The sequence below is a fragment of the Peromyscus eremicus genome, chromosome 12 (genome assembly GCF_949786415.1).
Source record: "Peromyscus eremicus chromosome 12, PerEre_H2_v1, whole genome shotgun sequence".
NCBI classification, from domain to species: domain Eukaryota; kingdom Metazoa; phylum Chordata; class Mammalia; order Rodentia; family Cricetidae; genus Peromyscus; species Peromyscus eremicus.
The window spans coordinates 60,071,072-60,098,860 of record NC_081428.1 but is presented as its reverse complement, the minus strand read 5'-3'; the positions used below and the strand labels follow the sequence as shown (position 1 = coordinate 60,098,860).

At 46.9% G+C, this 27,789-nt stretch overlaps 1 protein-coding gene across 2 annotated transcripts in view; it reads right to left on the bottom strand.

Annotated features, from left to right (window-relative positions):
* Kalrn (kalirin RhoGEF kinase) overlaps positions 1-27,789 on the bottom strand; it is a 604,693-nt gene that overhangs the window by 183,662 nt on the left and 393,242 nt on the right. For both annotated transcript variants that reach the window (XM_059277711.1, XM_059277712.1), the window contains exons 27-33: positions 25,832-25,921; positions 21,430-21,522; positions 17,156-17,267; positions 15,017-15,207; positions 14,485-14,586; positions 13,108-13,250; positions 9,726-9,828 (exon numbers count right to left, since the gene is read on the bottom strand). In XM_059277711.1, coding sequence (XP_059133694.1) covers positions 9,726-9,828; positions 13,108-13,250; positions 14,485-14,586; positions 15,017-15,207; positions 17,156-17,267; positions 21,430-21,522; positions 25,832-25,921 — 834 coding nt within the window. The remainder of the gene's footprint in view (positions 1-9,725; positions 9,829-13,107; positions 13,251-14,484; positions 14,587-15,016; positions 15,208-17,155; positions 17,268-21,429; positions 21,523-25,831; positions 25,922-27,789) is intronic.

Here is a 27,789-nt window from a genome sequence, read left to right as displayed (position 1 = left end):
CCCACTGACTGCATGGTCTCTTCTGTGTGGTCCTGCATTAGTGGGAAGTTCCCCAGCAGCCTGTCCTTCAAACAGAACCAAAATAGCACTTTTAAAAAAGACAGTCTCTGGGACTTCTTGACCCTCACAAGACTCAGCACTCAGTCTCTACAAAGGAGGAGACAGAAATCTAGTACCATCCTGTACCAGGGAAATACCTGCTCCAGCACAAACACGGCCACGTCCTTAGTAGCAAGGCGGTAGTGGGAAGAGGCCCCAGTTGAAAGCCGGGGTGGACACTGTGCAGGGTCTGATCCGTATGGTCCTGTAACTACTTACAGCAATTTTTCTCTTAAGAGAGTGTCATCAAACCAGAGGCGGCTGTCCCTCTCAGGGGCACCTGTTGCCTGCTGCTCCTGGGAGATGTCCCAAGGCAAAACTCATGTCCTTACTGTGGCTCCTTGGAGAAATCCACCCAAGAGGGTATTTTTGATTAGTTTGTTTTTCTCGGCAAGCTTGCTTTCCAGCAACAACGATCACATGACCTCACTCCCATGCTATCCACAGAAATCGACCCCCTCCCCCACAGTGGCCAGGACAGACAGGTTGCAGAAGCCAACAGTAACGAATCAAATAGCACTCAACTGCTGGAGAGGGAAACCCGGGCAAGATGCTTCAGCCGGAGCTCAAGGTCAAGAATCAGGGTAGCGGTGGGAGAGCCAGCCCAGGAGGCTTTTCCCTGGAATGCTACATTACAGCAACAGGTACTGTGGGCTGTGCTTCTTCAGCACAGCACATCTGGATAGGTAGAAGGAACATCAGCTTCCACAAAGGCACACCTTCAAGCCGGAGTCAGCCTGTGTCGTCTACCCTCCACTGCCCTGAATCCCTGCGCAAAGTTTCTGCTTGGGGTTTCCCCAGGGCCAATGCTCACACCTGTCAAACAAGCTCACTGTAGGCACCGCCACCCCAGAGCCACTGCCGCTCACCCAGGAGCTCTGGAGAGCAGGCTTCCCACAGGTAGCTCTACCCACCCATGAAGCAAAGCCAGCCTTTCCTGTTTTCCTTTTTTAAAAGAGGCACGAGACTTTCCCCACCTAAGGAGGAAAGGTAAGCAGAATGCCGGCGGGACTCTGTGGAATCCTCCAGTACTACCCTTCCCCTGAAAGCTGTCACTTTACTCTCCGACTCTGTCCTCTTAGCCGTGCCTACCTGTCCATCTGTCCATCTCCCTGTCCCCAGCAGAACACGTGGGGCTGGAGGTGTACTCACTCGGGTCTTGTTTGCCCTGGTCTGTCGCCAGTTAATCCACCTCAACATTGTGGCTTGTTTTCAGATTTGCTTTCGCCTTGCACCAAAACGCTAACAACAACGAAATCGCATTTCCCTTGGTGCAAACTTGGCGCCACTACAGAGGGGTTGAGTTGGTTCTGGAAACTCACTCCTCCCAGGCAGCTCCAAGATAGGGATCAGCCTCGCTGCTGCATCCCAGCACTCACTGGCGAGCGCTCAGAGCTGGGCAGGGATCTTCTTGGGAGGCTGAAAGACTCTGGGGCAGAAATCACATGCCCACCAAGGCCACGACGTGAGTCATCAGTACTTGGTATTGAAGAGTCTGTGATAGGCATTGCTACTCCCATGGACTAGAGTACCACACTGCAACTTACTCAGGGTGGCTGGGGATTCCCTGGCCTGGGGGGGGTGGGGGTTGGGCAGGGCAGAAGCAGCCCAAGAAGGGGGCAGCAGTGGTACTTGTTTTCTGCAGGTCAATGAGCTGAACGATGATGGTCACCACAAAAGCAGCATTTTAAATCTGATTTAACTCGGGTTTGAATATCAGGGACTGTCATTAACTGGCTTTGTGACTCCGAATAAGTCTCTTGGTTACTTTTCAACAGCAAAGAATGTTGATTGATGATTGAAAGTTTCATAATTTCTGGGGCCTCTCTAAATTTGCTTCTTTCTTTTTCTTCCTTTTCGGTTTTTCCTCTCTCTCTTTTTTTTTTTTTTCCGAGACAGGGTTTCTCTGTGTAGCTTTGCACCTTTCCTGGATCTCGCTCTGTAGCCCAGGCTGGCCTCGAACTCACAGAGATTCACCTGCCTCTTCCTCCCAAGTGCTGGGATTAAAGGCGTGCGCCACCACCGCCCGTCGGTTTTTCAGGACAGGGTTTTATTGTGTAGCCCTGGCTGTCCTAGAACTCACTCTTTAGACCTGGCTGGCCTCAAACTCAGAGATCTGCCTGCCTCTGCCTTCTGAGTGCTGGGATTAAAGACGTGCACCACTACCTTCAGGCTCTCTTCTCTAAATTTCTGATTCCAAACTTCAGGCTCACCCTGAATGAGACAAGGCCTGAGTAACACCTGCAGCCTTTACACACAGCTCTAGGCATCTGTCAGTCACCTCTCCCCTTTCCCCAGTCCTGCAAGGAGGACACCATGCCATGCTGCCGCCTAGAACACAGACACTTAGTACAGCCGAAGGTTCTGACCCCGGCAGAGCACCCCCAAGGCTTCCAGTTACCTGTCTGGCCTCAACAAAGTCCTCACCAGCCTTTGCCTGTCATGACACTCACTTTTTCAGGTGATTGGCAGTTCTGATGATGGGTTTCTCCAGGGGAAATAAATTAAACGATGGAATGCTAGGGAGACTTATTAATTAAAATAATGTCAGGAGGAGAGGTTTTTGCCCATTGTCCCCAGGCAGTGAAGTACATTTCCTGTCATCTGGTGGATTTTGCAGGGACTGGAACCATTCACCTGGGCAAGGAACTTCTTATATAGAGCCTGTGACAAAGTCCTCACTCACACTTTGCTCAGGGGCTCTGAGAAGCCACACTGATGCTGTGACAAACGTCACTGAGAGGAGGGAGCTGTACTTTCAGGAGGTGACAGAGCACTCAGAGATGGGGCTTCAGGTGTCCTGAAGGTCCTGGACCCCTCTGCCATCTCCCTTCCTCCAGCTGCCCAAGCGCCACAGAAAAGAGCAACCGAGAAAAAAAAAAACTGCCTGGGGAAAAATATGAGTTCCAAGTCTAGCCCTGGACTTTACTATAAGACGACATTAAATAACACAAAATGAACAAATAAAAAACCTAAACCACATTTGGGGCTTGAAATCATAAAGTGGAAGTGGTATTATCTTATAAGGAAGGACTAAGATATCGAGGAAAATCAGAATCCTTTTAGTTGAGGTTTATACTGTGATTATAATCTAATGTGCTGAAGCCTGGGGGTGCCGGCGCCTGAGAATCAAGACTACATTGCTTTCATGGGTCAAGCTCCAATACATCCACCCCCAGCCTTGGCAGGCGGAGGTACAATTGCATACTCTTTCCGGGTATCTCTTTTGAGGGTTGGAAGTGTTTTGTTATGGAATGGGAGACAGCATCACTCGCTCTATGTAGGGATATTTTATGAGTCTTCAGGCTCACTGACTCCAAAGACTGAGTAATGGAAGAGCTATTGTTCATTCCTCTCAGGGTTGCTTGGGACCCTAGAAGTCCTTATGGGTTAGTGGACAGCAGGTGGGGCACATAGCTGACCAGGATACCTATCATGGCCACATGTCTCAAACCCAACTTGGGTAGTCCTCTTGATGGCTCTGAAGAATTCTCAAGTAAAACACATTATGTGGGATTAGTCTCACACTGCTCAGTCTTCATCCTGGCTTTCTCTTTAGAGATAATAGCCTGTGGCCTCTTCAAACTTCAGGGAGCATGCTGCTTATTTTCTTGCCTTGAGTATCTGGAATGGAGACCTTCCCTGGGCCCTGGGGTCCCTGAGTCCCACACGCATTTCAGATATGAACTCATCTGGTCCTTCAGAACCTTGGGAAAGACAGTCACTGTTCTCTTTGACACAGAGTTGTGATAATAATGTGACCACCCTAGGTCATAAGCAAGTCAGTGTGGAGTCCAGGCCCGGTCTTAGGACCCATCCCCTTTGCTACCAAATCACATGCTTCCTGTAGTAGATGCTACAGAACCCTACCTAGATCTCCTTTCTTGCCCACGCAGCCACAGCTCTTGTGTCTACTGGCTTCTCAAAGCTCACATCTGACACAAAAGACCAAGGCCCTTGCTCCAGGCAGTGCACAGTTGGTGATTCCTGCCTGGAGCTTCAGGAGGGATCAGACTGAGCCGAACACCATCCGAACCACATGTATATCCGCCTTGTATACTTTCAATAGATAACATGCATGGGAATCTCAGTTAAGACCCCACATGTGAGGAGTTGGACTTAGGATGTATTCTTTGAGAAGCTCTTTCTCCATCTGTATCCTGTAAGACTACTGTTTTTCTATTCATGAATGATTTAATGGAAGAGATTCCCCCTTCCCCTAAGTGATATGTCCCTTATCCATCCAGAATAAGTTTTACGTCTAATGAAAATAAACAAGATGTTTACCTGTGATGCTCTCATCAGGACATGGAGATGCTATTCTCTCTCTGGATGTTCTCCTTTCCTACACTCAAGAATGAAAACTGGAGAAAGCCTCAACCTTTGCTGTACTCCCAGCATCAAGGACAGCACCTGGCATAGACTAGGCAGGCTTCATAACTGTGCATGAATGAAGACAGTGGGAGTATGTCAGTGTTGGGGCTAGGCCCCATCTATGCCGACACAGCGGCTAGGTCTCCACTAATGCATGAATGCAGGGGTTGCATCCCTCTCAAGACATCAACCCAAGGGCTATGTCCTTACCAAGATACCAATGTGGGGAAAACATCTTCCTCAACTCAGGAACTAGGTCCTTGTATAGGTATCAACTTAAAGCCACGGTTCTCTCTCTGACTCTCACCTTGTTCCTCATGTCCTGATACGTGCTCCCAATGTGTGACTTCAAATGAACTCCATGGGAGTCTATCCTCGAAAGGAAAAGGCTTCTTTCTGTGATTAGGTTGCTTTGTCATAGGTATCATGTTACGGCTGCTATCAAAGTAACGGGACATTTTGGGAATCTTTTGACTTTTTCCGAAGTTGGGCCCTTGCTACAGCTGACTCAAGCCTTCCTTCTCAATCATTAAAATAACCTGGTCATAACCCACCACGTTGAATTGATAATGTGGAGTTAACACCTTTGAGTCAGCTCCCCAAACCTCCATTCTTCTCCATGTATCTCCCCATTGCCTGTATCACACCAGCATCCTTGGTCTACCCTGTATCTTGGCTCACACCAGCCCATTACTTAATTTCCATATTCAAATCCCACACCAATCGTGAGATGTTTTAGAAGTGCTCTTTTCCTTATTATTCTTATAGAGAACAGCACCCACAGTTCAATTTCATTCCAATTTCCCTCTCTTCAGCTAGTGTGGACATGTCCAGAGGCTAAGAGTGCTTTTTGCATAGAGAGTATCTCCCCTAGGATGGGTCTGTGATGTTTAATTCAATAAATGTTTATTGGCTACATCCACCATGCCTGCCCTCAATGCATGCACCAGGCTCATCATAGTGCAGATGTCTGTGTTTCTACCATCAGCTAGAAATCATCTGGCAGGCATCCATCACATTAAAGAAAATGCGTCCTCGCTGACACCTCATCACTGCCTTCCTTGACTAGAACTCTGTGGATCTAGATAATCGATGCGTGGTAGCAAAGCCCCAAAACTCAAGGTGAAGGACTTGAGGGTAGGATGTCCTGCTCAGGGTAGCACTAGCGTATTCCTAGACAGAACAGGTTTGGCCCACTGTGGGATGAAATAAGCACTTCCATTTGCCCTGAAGAAATAACACTTTTGTGTAACAGAGGCCTGTGGAAAACCTAATTATGCAGATGCATTTGAGGATCAAACAAAAGCAAGTCTGGGAGAGTTATTAGTGGGATTTATCTAGTGAGGTGCTCAGCTCGGCTTTGCAAGGGTTTAGTGCAGAATTATGAATAATGAACCATGTTCTCACTAAGGGGGAGACTTATAGCTTAAGCCAACTGTCCCAGCTCCTCTGGCACATGGAAAAGAGGCAGAATTTCCATCTCTTAAGGCCTTAAAGAGGAGCCAGATGAGAGTTTCCATGTGGCGGGTGAGGAAGGAGGCTGTGTACGGGCCTTTCTTCAATCTTACTAAAAAGCAAGAGTAAGAAGGAAGGAACCGAAGGTTTTTCTGGGAGATGTAGCTAACATGTTGAATAGCATTCTTTATATTCAGAACATGCTAGAACAAAGGGATGGGTTTAGATCAGAGAATCGAGTGGACACAAAGTTGTCCTATACTCAGGTTACTAAGTCACCTGCCTAACTAAGTCTGTCCATGAACAAGCCATGAACTGGATCCTCTAGTAGACACCATGACCACCTTAGGGGAAATTCTGAATGCAGCAACCCTAGGGCATGTGTTCACAGTCAGATCCCATGTGCAAGCTGCCTACCCTTCTAAATACCCTGTTCTATATAGATTTTACACACTGAAGGAAGTCCAGAGGAAGGTAGCCAGGAAATGGAATAATCTGGGAACATATTAATATGATCAACAGCTGGAGAAACTGAAAACTTCTAATATAACCTTCAAAGACTTGAAAAATGGTAAGTGTCTCTAAATACCTACAGCCCAAGGATTGTTCAAAAGTAGAAAACTTTGATCATTCAATGTCAGACAGAAGGAGATCATAATCCACTAATAATAAACCAACCCATGAGTCAATAACATCTATGCCTGAAGAGTCTAGCAACAAACATCTGGGCCTGAAGAGTCTAGAGGTTACTAACATGGAAAGGGCCGCTCTGTTTACAGACAGGTAAACTGAAGAAGCCACCTCACTTTAGGACCAACAGAGGTAAGAAGCTCTGATGGTCGCTGAAATCATGAAACTGGAGGTCGGAACTCTGCTCAAGAACTCATGAAGTTCCTTCCAGGCTGCTGAAGCATCGCACTCATACCATACTGCTGAAAGGTAGCTTGTATCAAATGTCAGACAGCTACCAAGTAGACATATGCCACTTGTTCTTCCCAATGACTCTGTGAGATAGAATCATTCCCCTAGTTACTAGATGGGGAAACTGAGAAAACTAAGGTGTCATAACCTGGGCAAGGGGACAGAGTGATGCTGGAGCTGAGATTCATCCAGCCATGTTCAAACGCTTTCCGTCATCCTACAGTATCCAAGCCTGACAGGTGAGGTGGGAGGGCGCTGCCTCTGCCCTAGTGGGCTCCCCAGGGCCCTACAGCCAGCCAGTAGTGTCAACACAAGTCATTCCTTTGCATCTGAGGAAGGAGAAAGTCTACTGCTGGGACAGTTGATTTCTGTGAGGTGTCTCTACCCTGACCTCTCCCTACAGCCATCACCATTTACCCTTCTGTTGACTACGATCAGTTTACCTGAGTCTATCCAGAGTCTTTTATCTGGTTACCTGGAAACCAGGCTCCTCTGGTCTCCTAGGAGAGGTGGAAGGAATTGGACCTATGAATTCAAGATATCAGTGAATGATTTCACTGCTGGAGGGAGAAGCAGGTCCCAGGGTCACACGGCTGCCTTGTCCTCACTGCTGGGTTGGGAGCAGGGTGAGAGCATTTGAAAGGACAGTGCATAGTCATCAGCAGGCTATTACTATTTTTCTTTGAAAATAAGTGGTTTTCCCAGGCTTCATATATGGAACAGAATTGATCATCTCACCTTTTGCCTATCTCCTAGGGCCAGAGAAGGTGGCTGGGGGCTGATGCTCCCAAGAGGGCAAGTAGTCCAGCTTATTAAGCTTTCTGCTCAAACCTCCCATGGTTATTTAATATCTTAAAATATATATACTTGTTTGTTTGTTTATTTTTTGTATACTTGGATGCTTTTGGAAAACTGTTTTTAGTGGCCTCTTAGTCCTCAATTCCCTGAGGCCTAACAGTAGGTACCTATATTCATCATTGATTTCACAAATAACTCCTGAGCCTTGACATACGCTGCATGCCAGGAGTATAGCATTGGAACACACAGACACAGCCCATGTCCTCACGGGGGACCAATGGCCTGGCTATAGAGACAACAGGAAAACAAGAAATTGCACGGACGGGATTCACACTCGACAGACAGTGCACGTCTCTCCACAGTAACCAGCACATAGTGTGGCACATGGCAGGTGCTTTGACAGGAATATGTGTCTGGTCTGTGTGTGGCATGTGTAGTAAGAACACCCTGCTGGGTTCCCTCAGCACTGAGAGTTCAATGCTCCAGCTTCTCGAGTGAGAGGAAAGCATGACACTGATTGGGTCTGAGCCCTAATTCCTGCTTTAACACTGACCACTAAAATGTGCTTTGGTGAGTCACTCAGAGGACCCTCCATTTTACTTAGAGAAAAGTTTAAGTTCTAGCATCCCTCATTCGTAATAAAAGGCCTGCCGTGAAGGGTGTAGTCTAGCCTCATCTACCTTGCCAACAAGAAACCAGATAGACAAATGACCCCTGCACCGGGGTTTCTGTCTGTGTCAGGATCCTGGGAGAGGGGTTAGCAGCTGCAAGGGGTGAAGTCCTCCAGCAACAAAGCTAGAAGTCTATGTCTGAACATAGGCAATATCACACTTGACTTACCAACCAGGGACTGCTCAAAAAAAGAATGCTTTTATTCATAGGACACTCTAGTTATATGGTTAGACAACAGGCCAGAGGAGCAGGGAAACGCAGAAAGAGTTTCCTTTGTGTTCCATTTACTCTGCTAGTGGAATGGCTTTAAAACATGACGGCAGCTACTAGATGGAATTAACCCTGAATGTCCTTGAGCACTAGTCTAATAAAGTGGGCTTAGGGTGAGGTGGTGCCATTATCCCAGCAGGTTTGGGGCACAGTCCCCACACTTAGATCTCAGTGGCTATTTTTTTTTCCCAGTAAGGAAAAAACTAATAAATACAGAAAAATACCGGTAACTTGGACAATTAAAATGGAAATGTGGACATAGCCTATTGCTTGAGGTTGAAGGGCAGCCTCAAGGACCAGGTCTGGAGGAACTAGGGCCAAGTAGTGTTTGGAAAAGTCTGACTTAACTAGGGCCAAGTAGTGTTTGGAAAAGTCTGACTTCATCAGAAACTTTACGAATATGCAGCAGCAGATTACCTCATACTCTGGACTGTGGGTAAGTGACTATGAGTGGACTGGGCCCTCCTCTCTCTGCTGCAGAATCCAACAACTTCTTCCTACGGGCAGCTTAAGCAAATACATGGGGACAGTCTCTTTCCTGCATTCTCCTCAGAACTCCTCATGGTGCTTGCTTGCTCCAAGGTGTGTGAGCAGGCTTTCTTAGATGACGACTTTGTCCTTCATATACCACTTGCTGGTCCCTCTGCCCCTAGTCTCTCAGGAACTGAGCCCCAAGTACATGGTCAGGAAAGGGTATCCTTGACCCACTAGAGTTCTTTTGGGTCAAAGGCTCCTGCTGAGTCGTGTCCATGTGGCTATTTCCCAAACCACTGGTCTAATTTTGAAATATGCCCCAGTCAAACCAGTGTAAATATGAACCAGTCACAGATACTGGTGTCTTAGGACACTATTTCAACCTCAGCCTCTCTGAGGTACGTTCTCCTGAGGCAGAGCAGTCCAGCAGCCCAGTGGGGCATTTCAGAGGGAATCAGACACCTCGCCTCTCTCACTGTTCACCTTTTCACACTGCATGACTCTCCCAATCCAGCCCTGCCCTTCCGCCTTTGGTGCCATGATACAGCTGGCTCCTGATGTTCGGCTCCAGAGTGGAGGGAATTTTGAGCACAATTCTCCAGGGCTGGCTAAACCAACCACAAGTTTGGGTAGGGGGAAGGAAGGTTGGGACTCCGTCTTACCTTGTCACTGTCCACCGTGTTCTGAGAGGTCCTGGAGGCGATGGAGATGGTGTCTGGCTGGCTGCTCCCATCTCCCTGGCTGTCACCATCCTCTACTCCATCCCTGCAGGAAGAAGAGAGAAAAGAAACAGGGGTGGGGGTGGGGGGAGCCACTGTGGGTTTAGAGCGCACAAGGCTTTCCCAGCTGGGTTGGCAAAGTGGTGCCTGAACATTCCTAGCGGGGATTGTCTAACATTATCCTTTTAGTGGGTACAGCCTATGTGATTTCAGTGAAAGCTCATTCATTTAAGCACACAATCACTGCACGATTGAGCACAGCACCATACATGCCCTATCTCCCTTCCAGCCCATACTGCGGACGGGGCATTAAAAACAACAAAAACTAGGACTGAGTCTAATACAGGCAGTAGGAAGATACTTCTTAGAACCTGGGGTGCTAGCCAGCTACCAGGCTCCTTTTCAGTAGCCACAGAGTTCAAGGTTCTGCATGTTACAACTAGCATGGGGGTTGGCTTGCTGCTGGTGCAGGGGAAAAAAAACAATGGATATGATACTCCTTTTTTTTTTTTTTCCTTTTTCCTTTTTCCTTTTTCTAAGATGCCGTCTTGCTATGCTGTTCACACCAGCCTTGAGTTCCCGGATCTAAGCTAGCCTCCTGCCTCAGCCTCCCAAGCAGAGACCATAGGCATGTGTCATGAAACTTAAGATGGATTTTTCACTTCTTTATTTGTATTTCTTCTGCTGGAGAAAAATGGGTTGGGTCATTTCCTCAAGAGAAGATTATCTTTGGCAAAGTCCAGATGGATGCCTAGTGGAGCGGGCCTTCACTGTCTCCTTTTTGGTGGGTTTTACTGATTTGATACTTATTTGTGATGAGTTCTCATCAACACAGAAGGGAAAGGCTCTTTCTCCAAGGCTGGGAACAGCAATATTTAGAGCAGCGTTTGAACCAGCTTTGCTCCTTGGTGCTGTTATGGCACTTGAACCCCTTCCTGGGTCCTAGCACGGCACAGCTTTGACACCACAGTGTTGTTTTAGCACTCTGCTTTAGGATTGTGTCCTGACTCTGTGCTGAACCCCAGAGTCAAGCCGCAGAGGGAATGGTTGCCCAGGAATTGCTGACTAGTCTGTGTTAGGGAAAACTTGGGAGATGTGGGCTGAGGGTAAAGGAATTAGCAGAGGAAGCCACAACTATTCCCATGGACACTTTCACAAACGTCATCCCCACTCCATATTGCTTGCAGAGGGGCAAAAGCCTTGAGAGATGAGGGAAATTGGATGCTGGAGAACCCTATCCCACGGGCAGAGTGCCATACATAATGACTCCATCTCACAGAGTCTGAACAACTATGATCTGGTATACCTGTGAGTGTATATGAACAACTACGATCTGGTATACCTGTGAGTGTATATGAACAACTACGATCTGGTATACCTGTAAGTGTACATGGAGTGTGCGTGCATGAGGTTGCCCATGTGTGTGCATATGTGTGTATATGCCATCTTTCTGAGAAAAAGCAGTTTCTCCCATGCAGAACATTTCTAAGTGGACTGCTTTCTTACCACCACTTGTGGGCTTGGAAAATGCCAACTTATTTTAATAACATAAGCCACACATTCGTAGGAAGACAAAATCTGCTGTGAAAAGAAATTATGTGACGCATTTCAAAACCCAAAATAAAAAGCTTTCGTATCATCTGTTGTTTTGGACAGTCTGGGCCACCTCTCCCTCCCCCATTTGGCGATGGTTGGGATCTGCCTGTACTTTCTGCTTCCTGCTGTTTGGGCCTATTATGGACCCTTCTGGTCCATTCCAGATGAAGCCAGTTCTTGGGGGCTGAAAGGGTCGATCCAGGAGTGTGGGTGGCATCCCTCAAGCCAATGTACTCCTCTATAAACTCTGCTGGTATCCGGGAAGCCAAGCTAATGGAAATACACACTGCCTGGCCGTTCTCTGCAGAGTCTGTGAGGTTTCTCTCCATTCCATGAAGGATAAGAGAAGACAAAGGGGAGAGAGAGAGAGAGAGAGAGAGAGAGAGAGAGAGAGAGAGAGAGAGAGAGAGAGAGAGAGAAAGAGAGAGAGAGAGAGAGGGAGAGAGAGAGAGCGAGCGAGCGCGAGCGCGAGCAGGGGACATTTCTAAGACATGCCCTTCATGTGTTCTAGAAACTCTCCAACTGTATTTCAGATGTCAGAGCAACCCTCATCAGCCTCAACCAAGTTTCCTTCTCACACGGTCCCAGACAATCCATTCTTCATAATATTTTCCTTCCTATATTCCTTGTCGAAGCAGGACCTCCCTGACGCAGGGTCTATCTCCAGGGCTAAAATAAGCCTGGAGTCTAGACACAAGCCCATAGAATTAAGATGGGCTCCTTTTCGATAGAGTCCTATTGGTCCCTGCAGCACTGGGGCAGTGATCTGATCCTGGCCATCACTTTGGAGGTGACTCTGTTTCAGTCAGACTCTCCTATGGATCACTGCCTCTCTCAGTGCTGGCATTCCAATGCCATGACTCTGTAATGGGTCACCGTCTTGCCGATCCTGGTTGATACCAAATGGTCAACTAAGTCCTCCGACTTGTGCCATTTGTGAGCTGGGGAGGAGCGGGAAGCATGCCACCACAGTGACCACTACGTCTCAGGACCTCACCATGCTGTATATAGATTTTTTTCCCTCAAGATATATGGGAAATTTTTATATGCTTTTCTCTAAATGTCCTTCGGCAAAGTCATTGGAAGCGATCAGGCCACGTGGCGACTTGAGGAGGAGACACCTCAGAAGCCATCCACTGGCTCAGAGGAAACTAGGGTTCAGAAGGGCCCAGAGACATTCAAGAAATAGGTCCTCTGCTGCCTGAAGTAACTGACCATTTAGGATGAATGACGCAAACTCCTTAGGAGCTGCAGCGATATCCTCAATGCAGCAGCCTTCCCAGCGCTACACAAACCCCTCTACCATCCAACCAATGTGGAGGTCTTCCCACTCAAGGGACTGGTCTTCCTGAAGCCTTCCCTGTCTCCACAGAGAGCCATCCCTATTCCCTACTGACAGTGTTTACTCTCTCCAGAGGCCACTGCTCCTTTGTAACCACCCCATGTGCAAGACACAGTTGTTGGACGGTTCTTGGGGGGAAATAACTCAACGTACACTTCCTCCCACATCCTGGTAGCACACGTAAGCAAAGAGTGCTCAGAGAACCTCAGCTGCATGGATGGGCAGTAACTGGTGAAAAGCTTAGAGATGACAGAATTCGCCATAGGCAGAACTCATGGGTCTTCCTAGATGGAGGAGAGCACACTTCCCTCAAGAAACAAAGGGTCACCCTGTCCCCCTTCCCTTGGGTGCATGAGGCAACAGTGCTTGGGGAGAGGTGCTGGTTACCTCTTACTATTGTTCCTCAGTTTGGCTGGTGTTTTGGGGAGTTGGATTGGCTCCTTAAGAGCTCCTTTAAGATGAATGATCCTTTCCTGAATCACTTCTCGAATGTTCTTGATCCATTCCTGCTTGGTTTCGATGTTGGAAGCCTAGAGTGCCACAGGAAGAAACATTGAGAACCTCAGCTCTCGTTGCCCATAAAACCATGTTCAAACTCTCCCCTGACAGGTTCAGCTGTTATTCCAACGACACCAAATCTCTGGGGGAGTTTATTTAGCCTTTTATCCTTTGAATCTTTAATCTCAGAGATGGCCAACTTCAAGACTCAATGTAGACTTTATGGGGGGCTTATAAAAATATTTCACAATTCATTAAGCACTGACTAATCCGCTATTGGCCCTGGAGCTGGGGCAGTGTCTACTGTACTCTGCTGGGTCCGGGTTACCACTTCAATTGTGGTTCCTGGAGGCTCTGGAGGCTCTGGATTGTGACATCTGAAAGCAGGGCCTGTTCACCAGCAGGGTAATGGGTATATGGCAGGATGTTTAAGAGCTGTCACACCCACACAGCCCGCACAGGCTGACAGTCAGTACTGGAGCTCCAGGCTGCTAAATGTGCTTATCAGAAGCGGCGCTCTCAGGCCAATGACACCCCACTGTCTTTCTCCATCCCCTTTCAGGTAATTCTTCTTCATACCAGGTAGCAGCTATCCTGCAAATTAAGGGCAGACACTTGGGAAGCTTTTGCCTGAGCCGGGCCATCTGTCCCTTGGTGATGAACACTTCCTTGACTAGCAAGTGACCAGTGGGAGCTCTATTTGCGGTGTCCCTACCTAGTCAGGATAGTGCCAGCGGGAACGGGGACTCAACACCAAGCTGAACCTGGAGAGTTGACCTGACCTCTGGTCTCCAGACTGCTGTGATTTAGTGCAGCTTCTGGAACACACATTTCCAGGGAGTAAGGAGCACATCTTACACATGCCTCTTTTTTATGGCACTAAGCCGAGCTCCTTGTACATGGAGGACATTTAGGGCAAACTGCTGAGCAAACAAAGGGCAACTCAAGGTGCCTTTGCTAAGAGGCTGGTTGCTCTTGCCACTGGAAAGGGACATATGGACAGAACCAAGTTGACTGGGCCTGGTTAGGGAGGTCAACCGGTACTCTGCCCTCTATGAACTTGAGGAGAACATCTGCCTTTGAGATTCTGGGTCCACCTTCATGGTAGAGTTTGCTTCTCACTACCTGCATGATGCTGTCATTCCCAGGAGGGACCCGGTGGCTCAGTGGTCTCTAGGCCCCGCTTGTTGGCATTCCACGCCCGCTTCCTCTGCCCTGGCCCACTCCCCCGACCCTGGTTTTGTCCTGGAAGAAGGCAGTACTTACTTTGAGGACTGTCTTATTGTCTGAGGACGGGGTGCGCCCGGACCACAAGGCGAACTTGCAGGGGTCTCCTTCCACGTGCTCCGTCACCCCCAGCTCTGAGGTCTGTAGACAGGAAATGCCTGTGAGAGGCGGGGAAGGGGAGGGCAGTGGGGGAAACTTAGGGCTGGGGTCGGGAGGGGAAGGCAACAAAGAGGAGGGGGCCGAGGGAGGAGCTTCTGTCAATCAAGCTTCAACAGACTAGATACTTTGCTCCTATAGCCAGGAAGAAAGGACCTGCAGGCTTTTGTCTGATTGGCAGGTACAGGGAGGGATGGTGAAGAGGGAGGAGCTCAAAGCAAACAGAAAGACCTGTGAACGCTAAGATACAAAAGTGGAGGATGTGGGTGGGGGTAGGAGGCATGAGCCTTGGTCCAGGAGAGCTTTGGAGTAGAGAAGTAGGGAAGGAAGAGGTGAACTGTCTATGTCCATATCCCTTCCTGCCAGGGTTCTACGGAAGCGGGGAATCTCGTCTGCCCCCACCTGCCCCACCTACCAGTAGCTTGTTCTTGTAAACATATTTCGTGTGTCCTGATGAGTCTTTGATCTCCTTGCTAAACACCAAGGAGATCTCAAAGAGGAACAGGTGCCGCTCCCGCCCCTTCCGGATCAGCGACTTTGGGTCCCACACTTGAAAGGCATCCTGGAGAATCAACTCCCCCTGTACATCCAAGTTCTCATCGAACCCTGAAAAACACCCATGTCCACTGTGGAGTTTCTCCAGCACTACACTCAGGGGAGGCTGTGTTGTATTCCCCCTAGGAGAAAGGGTTTCCTAAATGGCTACAGGCTTCCGTGGAGATCTACCATAGCATATCTGCCTGTAGGACTGTAGTTAGGCGTCTCCCATTGCCCATTCTCAGCACCACGGCTCCTATACATATATGTAATACTAGGGTTTTCTGAAAGATCCCATGTGATTCTCCCTCCCCATGGGAGAGGGGCTGAGGGACCCCCAAACAGGTAGTCCCCAGTCCCAGATCCTCTCTTCCTCCACAGCTCCCACTGCTCCTAGCTCTGCGTGGGGCTTACGTTGAACACTGTGTGGTGGAGTACTCTTGACTGTTTTATTTGCCATTGCCTCATTTCTTATATTCTATCCTTAGGATTCTTTAATTGCTCCTAAACAGTGTGGTGCACAAGCTTCCAACACTTTCTATTTACACACCATTTCAAATCTTCCAGAAGGTTCCCAAACTTTAGTGTGCACGAGTGTCACCCGGAGAGCATGTGAAAACATGGATTCTGAACACCCTCTCCATCCAAGAGATTTTGGTTCATTGGGTGTCAGGAGAGTCCATAAATGTACACTTTCAACCAGCTCTATCACACAGGTCCCCAGTCCATACTGGAGTGGCTGGATGGAGTCTATGGGTGAGGGAAGGTTTGGAAGAACGGGGCACTTATAAAGCAGGGCACCCAGCACTAGGGAGCCAGGTGTACACAGGAATGAAGGGGGCGGGGAAACTGTGACAACAGGAGCAACTTTAGGTGATTAGTGCTTCGTCAAGAGACCTAGGGGTTCTTGTGCTAAGGGTAGTCCAGGAAGTAAGGCCACGCCCAGTCTCTTAGATGATGGTAGTGGCAGTGGTGGTACTGTGGGACAAAGCCAGAAGAGAAAGAGCAGCCCACACACTTACTTCCTTAGCATCTGCTTTGTCAGACTGGAATGTCAAGACTTTACCCAGCTATCAAATTTATTTTTCTCCAGGCTGGCTTCTCTATGCGTCTGTTTTACGCCATCAAGACCATGTCACAGGAGCCTTACTTCATACCGCACTTGTTCTGGGTCCCCAAAGCACAGTTCTAGCTGACCAAAGTTCTGTCAGGGCTGCCTGGCTGGGATTTCTTTCCTAAGCTCCCAAGAAGGACAAGGGACTAGTTGCACAAGAATGCGAATATATGTTAAGTGGCTGAATATAGTCAGGTGGCCACTTAACCAGTCAATAAGGAAATGGTCACCGTGGTAAATTTATGTCACGTATTCTTTTCTGTCGTAAAGAAGCTGGGCATGATGGTGTACACCGATGGCTTTAGGTGCTCGGATGACTGAGGCAGGGATCACTATTTCAAAGCCAGCCTGGACAGTTCAGTGAGACTATATCTGAGAAAAAAAAAGAGCTGTGGCTATAGTTCAGTAGTGGAGTATTTTGTTCATCATGGACAAGGCTTAGGTTCAAATTTAGTACTGAAGAAAGGTAGGGGTGTGTGTGTGTGTGTGTGTGTGTGTGTGTGTGTGTGTAAGGCAATATCACACTAAAGCCACTGATGTATACTATGGGTAACCAGTATTTCTAGTCATTCCAACTGAGAAGGTAATGCAAATACCATGCGTATGAACAGGTCTGCAGGGCTCTGGCCTGGTGACAGTGAAGATCCCCGCTGCATTGGATTATCTCATGGACATCAAGGTGTCCACACACCTTACATGGCACCTGGAGGCAGGTGTTAGCCGTGCTGGTTTGTGGTGCTCCTCACACAGGCAGCCAAGGACCTACTTCACAACTCATTTTTACCCCTCTTTTCCAGGCTTGTCCCTTGCCTGACTTCATGCCACTTCCCTCCTACACATAACACAAACTCCCTGGTCTTAGGAATGGAGGCGGCATCCCAGAAGGACTGGGAGATCAGCTACCTTCCAGCATGCTGACATGCATGGCATCATTGGCTTTCTTGGGGACACTGAGCATCACCTCCAGGCCATCCTTGAGTTCCCCTTTCCCTTCTTCACAGCAAGTTAAAAGTTCCTGGGGAAAAAAGTCCAGACAGAATTAGAATCTCTCCCCAGTTTCACAGCCCTCCCTTTTCTAAGCCACCAAGTAAATTATACAGCAGCCTCACTCGGTAACACTTCCCTCAGAGAGAGCTATGAGGATAGTGAGATGGGGATTATTGTCAAAAACTCAAGGACCAGACGAATTCTACCTAGTCCAAGTGAAGTTAATCCAACCCAATTTCCAAAGGCTAGAAATGTAAAACCAGAGCACCCTGCGATTGTACTGTCTTCCTGGAGAGGGGAGCAGAGAGCAGAGGGGAATGAGGAAACAGAGGGCATGTTGTACTGCCCTCATGGATCTCTGCATGCCAATTCTGACACTGTGGGTCTCCGCATGCTTATACCATTGGCATCACTTTTATTAACAGCCGTTACTACCTGAGGACTGACTTCCATCCTGCTGGGAGCAGCTTGAGGCTAGAGACATTATGGGTTTATACCAGCGCAGACTTATAAAAGAGTTTTAGATCACAAGGACCTGGGATTCCTGACCCGGGCCAGTGACTGAAATTCTGGGCTGGGACTGAGATAACCACACAGGAGACTGGGGTGAAGAAGGACACAGCTCCAAGGAGGCCTGAGATGCAGCTCGGAACGCACACCTGGCACTCTGTCCACCACCCCAGCCTCCCCACGTTCTCTTCACGTCCTCTCCACGTCCTCTGTCCCTCGCCACCAGGACAGAGCCTGTCACTTCCTGGACATCATGTCCTGTCGCTCTGGCCTCTCCTTTGCAGTCTCACTCATCAAAATCCCAGTGAGAGATACACAGAAAAGATCATCTTACTAGTCTTAAGACAATTTGGAATGTTTTTTGTTGTCCCCCCCTCCCCCACAAAAAAAAAAATACTTTTAGCAGCTTTAGGAAGAAAAGATCATGAGATCACACCTTGTAAGCACGGTTATGATATATCCTGGCAAATAAGGTAAGGGCGCTTGGGGCAGGAGGATACTTTTCTATGGAATGCTCTGAAGCAGGATATATCTGGCCTGCTAGGACTTCCTGTAGTGAACAAATCTGGAATCGGAGGCTTCAATGGCATAGCTCTCTGGAAAGTGACAGAGAGGCCAGCTAGTCAGCTCTCTCAGTGAAAAGTAAGCACACATCTGCGGGGTGAGACCACGAGGCCCACATCACTGGGAGATCGTGGATGTTGACCTGGGCCAGAGCATGTTCTGATGCTGCAAAAAAGGAACGAACCTCGCGGGTGGTTCTTTTCCCTGCTTCACCACTGTCTCGGGATTATTCGTTCCATCAAACTCATTAGTAAAACTCTCTACTTGGGAAAATACCTGCTTAGCGAGAAGCTGAAACAAAAACCCAGTGCCTGGATTTTCCTGAGTTATCTTGGAGACATTTCCATATGAACAAAGGAGTTTGGGTGTTCAGGGAGAGCACACATTGGGGGAAGTCGGAGATTTTAGTCCTGACCTCTCCAGTTGACATAATGTCACCACTGTTCTGAAAGGTACACTTCCACCATCCCAAAGTTCTCTGACATCCTCACCCTCTCCTAACTGTGACTCCCCCAACCTTGTTCTCAAACATCAACAAAAGAATGCCTGAGGTAAAACACAGAAGAGAGATGAGGAACAGGCTTCAGTTTGCAACAGAAAACACCAATTAGTTTAATCCCCCTAAGCAATTTAGAAAGTCTACCAATCTACCAGCAGAGGCAATAATTCTCCCCGGGCTCTTACAATAGTTCCTGATAAGGAGAAGCCTGCATGTTTAATTTAGGCTCTGAAAAGGACAGCTACAGCAGATTTACAAGCAGACGATCAAACACTCCAAATGACACAGTCACTTCTGTGCAATACCTAAGTGACAAGCCCCAGAGGATACTGATAATGAAATATCAATTTATTTGGAATTAAACTGACTTCAAAGAGAAAGCAAATGCCTTGTTATTTATAGTAAAGCTCCACAAACATTTTTACTCATCGGCTCTCTGCAACCAGCACATTTTTAAAGAGGTCCTAATTACCTTTTTCACAGTCATTTTACAACTTCCCCGCAATAAAATCACTGCTACCTCACCTGTTTGCCTCTCAATTCCCTGTACAAACACTTTCATCCCCCAAACACAAAATTCCAGAGTGGAAGTCCAGAGTCCAACTTTCCAGCTACTGAAGGCTAATTCCAACCTTTATTCTCTTCCCTGCCTCTGTCATATAACTCATCTTAGGGACCTATGGCATTACAGGGCTGAAATGGAGACAAGAATGGCTGTATTTCTCTTAGAACAACATCCTAACTGATTCTAGATGGGCAATGTGGCTGGGAGCATCAGTGTTTATTTTCTCTCAAAACTTACAACCCTACAATTCCTGTAAAGGGTTTGTAATACATGAAAATAAATTAAAAAAATTACTACTAATAATAATAAATCAAAAGTCACAAAAATAAATTTTAAGAATGAAATTAAAAATGATTTTATTTTATGTGCATGGGTGTTTTGCCTCCATGCATGTCTGGCAACCATTTGCATGCCTGGTGCTGGTGGAGGCCAGAAGAAGGCATCAGATCCTCTGGAACTACAGTTAACAGACAGTTCTGAGTTGCCATGTAGGTTGGACTCAGGTCCTCTGGAAGAACAGCCAGAGCTTTTAACTGCCGAGGCATCTCTCCAGGTTCACACAAAAATCAATTTTTAAAAAGGCTATCAGCACAAAAGATAACTTAGAAGGGTCAAGCATCAAGCAGGACAGGGAAAGAGAAGGCTGTTCATGAAGGCTACAGTCCACAACCTGAGATTCAAAGGCCATGAAGTCTATAGCTCCTCTGGCCTAAATATCAGAATCACACTGAGTTTTAGAGAAGAGACTTCTTGCCCCAAGACCTTATGGGAATTTCTGGACTTTACATGAAAACTTTAAAAGAAAAAGAAGCAGAAGCAATTCTGCCTCAAGAACCAACATGAGGTCTGCACTACGGAGCTCCAGGCTAATGATTCCCAGGCTCAGTAAACGCCCACCACCCGATGTCTCTTGCAATTTTCTAAGTCATTCTCCCAGGCTGGATGGCCTGACGGTCTGTGCTCTCTTCTGAAGGATGAGGAAGGGGTGAAGGCTGATTGCAAGGCTCTGCCCTCACCCAGAAAACGGAACAAAGAACCGGCATGCTCCCCTGAGGCACCACCTCAAGCCTCCCGTGTAGACCTATGAGCACCATGCCGCTGTCCCAGAGACCTGGGTAGCAGGGCTTTGATGGAGAGCATATGATGAGAACCTTGGGTTTGAAAATCAGACTGGCTTTCAGGTTTGGGGAAGCTAGATTATGTGAGATTCTGCAGGTGTCTCTAAACATCAATGGAACCAAATGCTTTCTCTGAAGTTACACTGCTTTTCCAGGTCCCCTAACTATCTTTTCGTCCTTTTCGTTAGATGAACAACCAACAATATATTCAAAAGGCAGAAAACCTCCACTCTTACACTTCAAGAATTAATAAAAACATATTGATAGCGAGTTGTCTAACTCAATTTTCCTGGCTTCCTATAGAAATGATATATTTTTAGAATATGGGCACATCCTTATATAAGAAAGATAAGCCCAACTTACTTAGTGTTTTACATAATCTGATTACTGAACTTTAAAAAACTAGACTTTGAAAGAAAATCCAGTCTCTTGGCTGGTCTCAGAAGCACTCCTAACACATGGGTCTCTACAACTGAAGAAGTCACTGAGTTTACTACCTCCCTTTGGACTGCCTTCCTTCAATACCCTGTGGTTCTCACAGACACAGTAGCCCAGAAGATGGAAGATACCAATGGGTGTCTGGACCACAGTATCCCGAAGACTTCCCCCTTGGTTCCAGCAGGGAGGATGCCCACAGGAGGAAATCTGCTCGGGAAGGAGCTGGCCAATACCTGAGGTGATAATCACCAAGAGCTTGCAATGGTAGCTGGAGGTGAAAAATAGTTACAACTTATTCCTGCTCCCGCTTCTTTCATCTCTACCCCCAAACCGGCACGTGGAATTCTGTGGGATAGGACACACAGTTTTGAGCCAGCAGTGATGGTGTGGGCTCATCTCAGGCTCTGCTGTAGCAGAAGAAAGGCTTCCGGTGAGCGTTTCCCACTGTGAGGGGTCATCCGGGCAGGAATGGGGGTTGGGTGGGGAGGGGAGGTACCTTTAGGAGCAGCTGGTACTTGGTGACCCTCTGGACAGGCTTAATTAGATAGGAAGAGATGGAGTTGGCCAGGCCGTGCCGCTGCTGGATCTCCTGCAGGGTGAGAACAGGTGTAGTGAGACAGAGAACAGGGTGTGTGTGTGTGTGTGTGTGTGTGTGTGTGTGTGTGTGCGCGCATTCTAAATGGAGGAAGACAGGGTAAGGAGGAAGGAAAGATAGACAAAGGTAGACGTTATGAGAAAATGTTCTTTAGGAGAGTGCCAGCATAAGAGTCGAGAACACGGAGAAACACGAGAGACCAAGGTACGATGAGAGAAATGACAATCGGCAACAGAGGGGGAGACGCTTCTGGGAAAGAATCAGGTTCATGAAACAGAAGCAGAAATTGAGCAGCACTGGGGAAGGATAAAGACAGAAAAGGAGGGAGCAGTCAGCAGCAGACTGAAGGGGGGCAGAGGTGAGGCCACAGGAAGAAAGGAACTAAGTCAAAAGGTAGACAGGTAGTGCAGGGGCCGGGGGAGCCACATGAAGGCGGAAGGAGGTTCCGAGTCCCGTCTGCATGCACGATCCTTAAAACTGCACAAGGACACGCCCTTCCCAGCAGCCCTCCTCTGCTCAGATCATTACTTTGTGTCTTACACATTTCTCACTATAGTCAACACCTCTCATCCTCAGTTCTCCTCAGCTGGAAACCAGAGTCACTCTCGGCAATGTCCCCTCTGCTGTGCACGGTGACAAATCCTTCCATTCCCACAGCTCACACCCAAGCCAACACCATGGCTTATTAGCTGTTGTTGGTGCCTCTGGTCTCACCTATTAAACCATTCTCTACCCTACTTCAAAATGATCACCTTCCAAGTCTCAAGTGTAGAGAGGACAGAGAAGGGTATATATCAGTCCTTGTACTCAAAAGGCTTATAATCTAGCTGAGGAGATGCAACACACAGAAAGCAGAGAACTGCAAAGGACAGGGAGGGTCTGCCACAGCCAATGAAAACAGAGATCACCGTAAAGGGTGGTTAGCGGAGATAAAGCCCCATCTGGGCGAACACAATCATCACTGTGTTAGAAAATAATGAAGACCACGCCTCAGCACAGAGGAAGGAAGGAAAGGAAGGCAGGTCCTGAAAGTAGGAAAGGCACCAAGACAAGAACTGATAAACAAAACTGGTCAGGTAACTGATGGAGCTGAGCTGGGGAAAATAAAAAGGAATTGAAGGCAAGGTTTTCAATGCCAAAATACTGTAGCTCTTAAAGACCATAGCTACACAGTGACCACTTCAGAGGGCTCAGTGTGACTAATCACAGCAGAGGGGGAAGGGACTGGGTAAAAAGACAAACTAGGAGGTTCTCACAAGAGTCCAGGCGCATAAATAAAAAGTCACCATGTGACTGAGTGATTCCATCCCCAAGATGGACCCAAGAGGATTGAAAACACATGTCTAAGCACAGACAACCCAGATGTCCATCAGTTTATCAACTGAAAAACAAATACGGTAGGGCCATATAATGGGCCGTTTGGCCATAAAAAGGAATGAGGTACAGACATAGATGGTCCTTGAAAACATTACACCAAGAAAAAGAGCCAGTGACAAAAGATCACATATTACATGATTCTGTTTATATGAAATGTCCAGACAAGATAGATTTATAGATACAGAAAATGAGTTAGTGATGACTAGTGGTGGGAAGTCTACTAGTAGCTAATAAATGTGCATACTTGTTCCGTATGTGGGGGGTATATGTGTGTACACATGTTCACTTGTTTGTACATGTGTATGTGGAGGTCAGAGGTCAATATTAGGATCACTGATGACTGTAACTGTAAGCTGCAACTGAAAATTTTGTATTCAACATATGGTAATTGCTAGATTAATGAAATAAAAAGATATTTAAAAATTGAGGGAACTTCTAGCAGAAGTCATTGTTGATAGTCATGTTTCTCTTAGTAAGTGCAGATTTTAGGGTACCCCAAACTGACCTTGGAGCAAGACCACTGACTAGCACAGCTTGGACATTAGAAATGTCAACACGTCTCCTACAGGTGATAAATTCCATATACATTTAACACATTTTGGAAATGCTGGGCTAATCTGCTTTCTTTACTGTAGGATGGCAGTGATGTGATGTAGGAAGTGGACATGGCACACAGCACTTCCCAAGCTTCCCTGGAAGAGCAACCCTATCAGAGAGGGCAGCAGACTTGTCTAGAGGTGGACACGCCTGGCTCTACACTGCCCTCTGGAGTTTGAGAATCTGCATGGTGTAGAAATGCTTCCTGGGTAATTCTAACAGACCACATCTGGGGCAGCTGCTCTGGATTCCAGTGTGCTTCCAGTTGACAAGTCTTGCATCACCTCTGTAGGATTGCACTTATCAGGAAAGGCTAAAGAGTGGACCAACTCTTGGCTTGTGCTGGGCATTTCAGTCCAGAAGTTTGCAGAAGACATCTATTAAGATCTCAGTGTCATGGCTGCAGGGAAGTGGAATATGAAACTACTTGCTTTTAAAATGGGAAGCTCATGACGAGGACAGCTTAAGTTAGTATGATTAATAACACTCCACCTCCTCCATCATAAACTGACTAGAAATAGGGACATACGGAAAGGAGGACTATTGGAAATACAACACCAGGCAGGGAGACATGTACAAACAGGAATCAGGAATACATCGCCAAGTTTCAAGGGTTTGCAGGTGGAGGGAGCGTACGTGTGCAGAAAGGTACATCTGTCAGCAAATTGCCACACATTCTATGACAGAGACACAAAGCACAGTGCATGCATAAAGAGCAGGATTTGTGTAGGATGCAGCATTTGACTTTGTGAAGAACAGAAAGCATTCTGAAGCACAATTTGTATGTATGTATACACGTGTTTGTGTATAGGAGACACAATCTTAGGCAAAGGAAATGCTGGACAAGGATAGACCCGAGGCATTCCGGGGGCACAGAAATTGTGTTATTAAAATGCTAAGTGGAAGAAGGACACCATCCATTTACAACTTCAAAAAGACCCCTCTGGATACTGCTGATGACTAATCAATCAGAGTCACCTTATGGAAATGTACTGTCAATCAAAGAAAGCATTAATATAGAGAATCCAATATAATATCCTAATTATTAAATTATTAATAATTTATAAATCCTAGTACCAGCTTAGAGAAGTACTTTCTTGGATTATATATTACCCCAGGAATTCCAAAAGGCCATTTCCAAATTAATTATCTGTTTTAAAAACCTATATATGTTGCTTCTCCCACTCAAACTACCCCTTCCCCAAGCAACAAGGTCCCCACAGAATCAGTCTACTATGTTGGTGTCAGACTAGAATGATGCTCACGAGGTTTATTTTGTAAACTGGAGTACAAGACCCCTGTCGCAACATCTTGGTATTCTCCTGGGGCCTTAGCCTGTTATCTTACATGCAATAGAAAATGCCCTGGAAGCCACGAAAGCAGCTGGCCAGCAAGACGGGCCGACAGCTGTCGCACATTGCTGAACAAGTTTCTGTCACGTCTGACAGGACCAGCAGAGGCCATCAGTGCTCCAGTCTGCTGCACAGGCTTTCATTTTTCATTTTAACTTTCTGTCTCACACATCCCCTGTGTCCCGCAGTACCTTTTTGATCTTTCTACTTTTTAGCCAATAGGCCACTCTTTTTTAGGGGGACCCACACTAAGGGGATTTATCCCATTGACCTCCAAGGCCATTCTCATTCAACAGCCGAGGTTCTGAGAGAGCGGGGGAATCCCAGCCTTCCCTTCTCTTGATGTCCACGACATCAGTTTTCAGCTCTGGCTGTCATCCCGATACTAGCCATACTCAGGCCAACTACGCATCTGAAGTAGAGGAGTCAGGAATCTTTCAAAGACAGCTGGTAAATTCCAATGTGTAGTCACAGTGCAAACGAAGGCATCAGTGAAGTGGTTCACAGACCGGGGTGGGTGTCTGAGACACCGGAGGACCCCTTACAACGTAGGATGCTGGGCTGCATCCAGACGAGGTTCTGTCAACGGACCTGGAGTGGGGAATTTGCACTTCAGAAAGATCCTCAGGTGATGCCGATGTGCCTGGCCCAGTGACCACACCTGTGGACCACTGACTGAGAAAGTAAAACACTTTGGCAGCATCAGCTATATCATCACAGGCCTTGCTAGGTTTGGTGTCGAAATAGAAAAAAAATTGCCTTGTCAAAAATCACAATTGAGATGAGATGGAGTAAAACAAAAGACAGATACTGTTTTGTTCTAGTTTTTCAAAATATTTTATCCACGAGATAAAGGTTTGGCGTGGCCGGTAAAGAAGAACAAGGAAGAAAGGGTAAACACTTATTGCAAAGCAGAGAAGCATCTCTTCCCTCCCTCCCTGCTCCTGGACAGTTGACCATGGAAAACCACAGCTTACATCAAAAAAGGTGCCTGCGTGCTCCAGGATCAGCTGGTTGGAATCAGGCTTGTTTTTACAGTAGGTGACATACATCTGAAACTTGTCTGCCTAAAAAGAACAAAGACAAGACAAGATAAGCATCCATTGGGGCCTCCCTGTCTTAGTCAGGGTCTCTACTGAGGTGATAAAACATCATGACCAAAAACAAGTGGGGGGAAAAAGGGTTTATTTCATCTTATGGTGTGTAGTCCACCATCTGTGGAAGTCAGGACAGAAACTCAAGGCAGGAACCTGAAGGCAGGAACCGAACCAGACGTCACAGAGGAAAGCTGCTCCTCACAGCTTGCTCCACCTGCTTTCTTATAGCACCCGGGACTACCAGCCCAGGGATGGAACTGCCCACAGTGAGGTTAGCTCTCCTACATCAATTATCAACCAAGAAAATGCCCCCAGGCATGTCCACAGGCCAATCTCAAATGAGGTTCCCTCTTCCCCAAAGACACTAGGTTGTGCTAAGCTGACATGAAGCTAGCTGATATACTTCCTTTCTTCACAATGCCTGAAAGACCCAGCACGGGCTGTACAGTGTCTGAATTCCTTAAGAAAAGTGGCATGTGTTCTCTCAGTCCATGGAAACTTTTCTCCTATTGGAATGCATAAAAAGCCTGCTGAACAGAAGCTCAGTTTAACACCAGGCTGTGTTGGAAAGAAAGCAAAATAACATGTTCTGAAGTTGTGAAGAATTTACTTATCGATTACCCTCACTTCAAATCATCAATAATTATGCTTTTTCTCTTGAAAAAAGGACAAAGGCAATCAAGGCAAATTCAATAACAGAGTGAAAAATGAGCAAAACTCTCTGAAGGAGGTCTGCTTATATTCCAAATGCCTCCACTGGAGTGAGTTAGGGAGCCTGTTCTCACCTCCAACTTCCCACCAGTAATGACGAGGGTGGAGGAAGAAGGGAGGGTCACCTCCTCTCCCACTTTCTGAACAATGATTCCCAAAGAGTTTGTTACCTCAAGCCCCAGACTTATGCTTGGGTGAAAATTCACTTATTTCTTTCATGACCTCAGTTTTCCCCTGAGAAAGGTGAATCTTGGTGACTGTTTTTTTCCCCCATTGGTGAGCCACTGTCCATTTCCATGTCTTTTGAACACCTGGGACATCCTTTCCTGGAGGGCAGTGCACATATGTGCTTATGATACCAGACCTCACTGTCCTATGTATTACATACATGGCATCCCTTGATCCCCAGGCCACCCCTAAACCTTAGGGTGAGCCTTAGAGCTATTCTAACCTTACAGATGAGCAGAATGCTGCAGAGATTGCTTAAGTGACCTCAAATTCCCATAGTTACAAGTGGCCAAGCCCAAAGCAAGCGGGCTTTTTAGTTTAACCACTGCCATTCAACGTATTATAAGTGGTTCTTTCTACTGTTCATTCCTGCTCTGTACTTATATACAGACTGTAAAACATAAAAAAATCTCCTTGAGATAATTCTTGGCAAAAGGTGAGTAATTTACCCATTCACCCAACGTTTTCTGAAACGTTCAGGGGCTTTATACTACTTAAGAGTTACTCATAATTACTAAGAGATGATGAGTCATACTTATTGTTGATTTCAAAGAGAACCCCCAAATTGCCCAAAGCAACACAAAATAATCCCTTTTCTCGATGCTCATCCTTATTTTTCTCTATATTGGCTGTGCAAGGGATCATAAAATTATCTTTATCAGCATATTTATGAGATATGCATCAACTTATACATTGGCACAAAATAAGATGGCTGCTTAGATTTTGTGAAAAAATAAAGCATGCTTAAAGGCAGACACTAGGAGTTCACACAGAGATCTGTCTGGGGTCAGGCCCTGAGTTATCGGGTTGGCTGGGCTATTCGTTACGTGTCAGTGGCTGTTCCGTCCCTTATGTAAGATATACCCAGGATTGAAATCTAAAACACATCCACAGTCCTG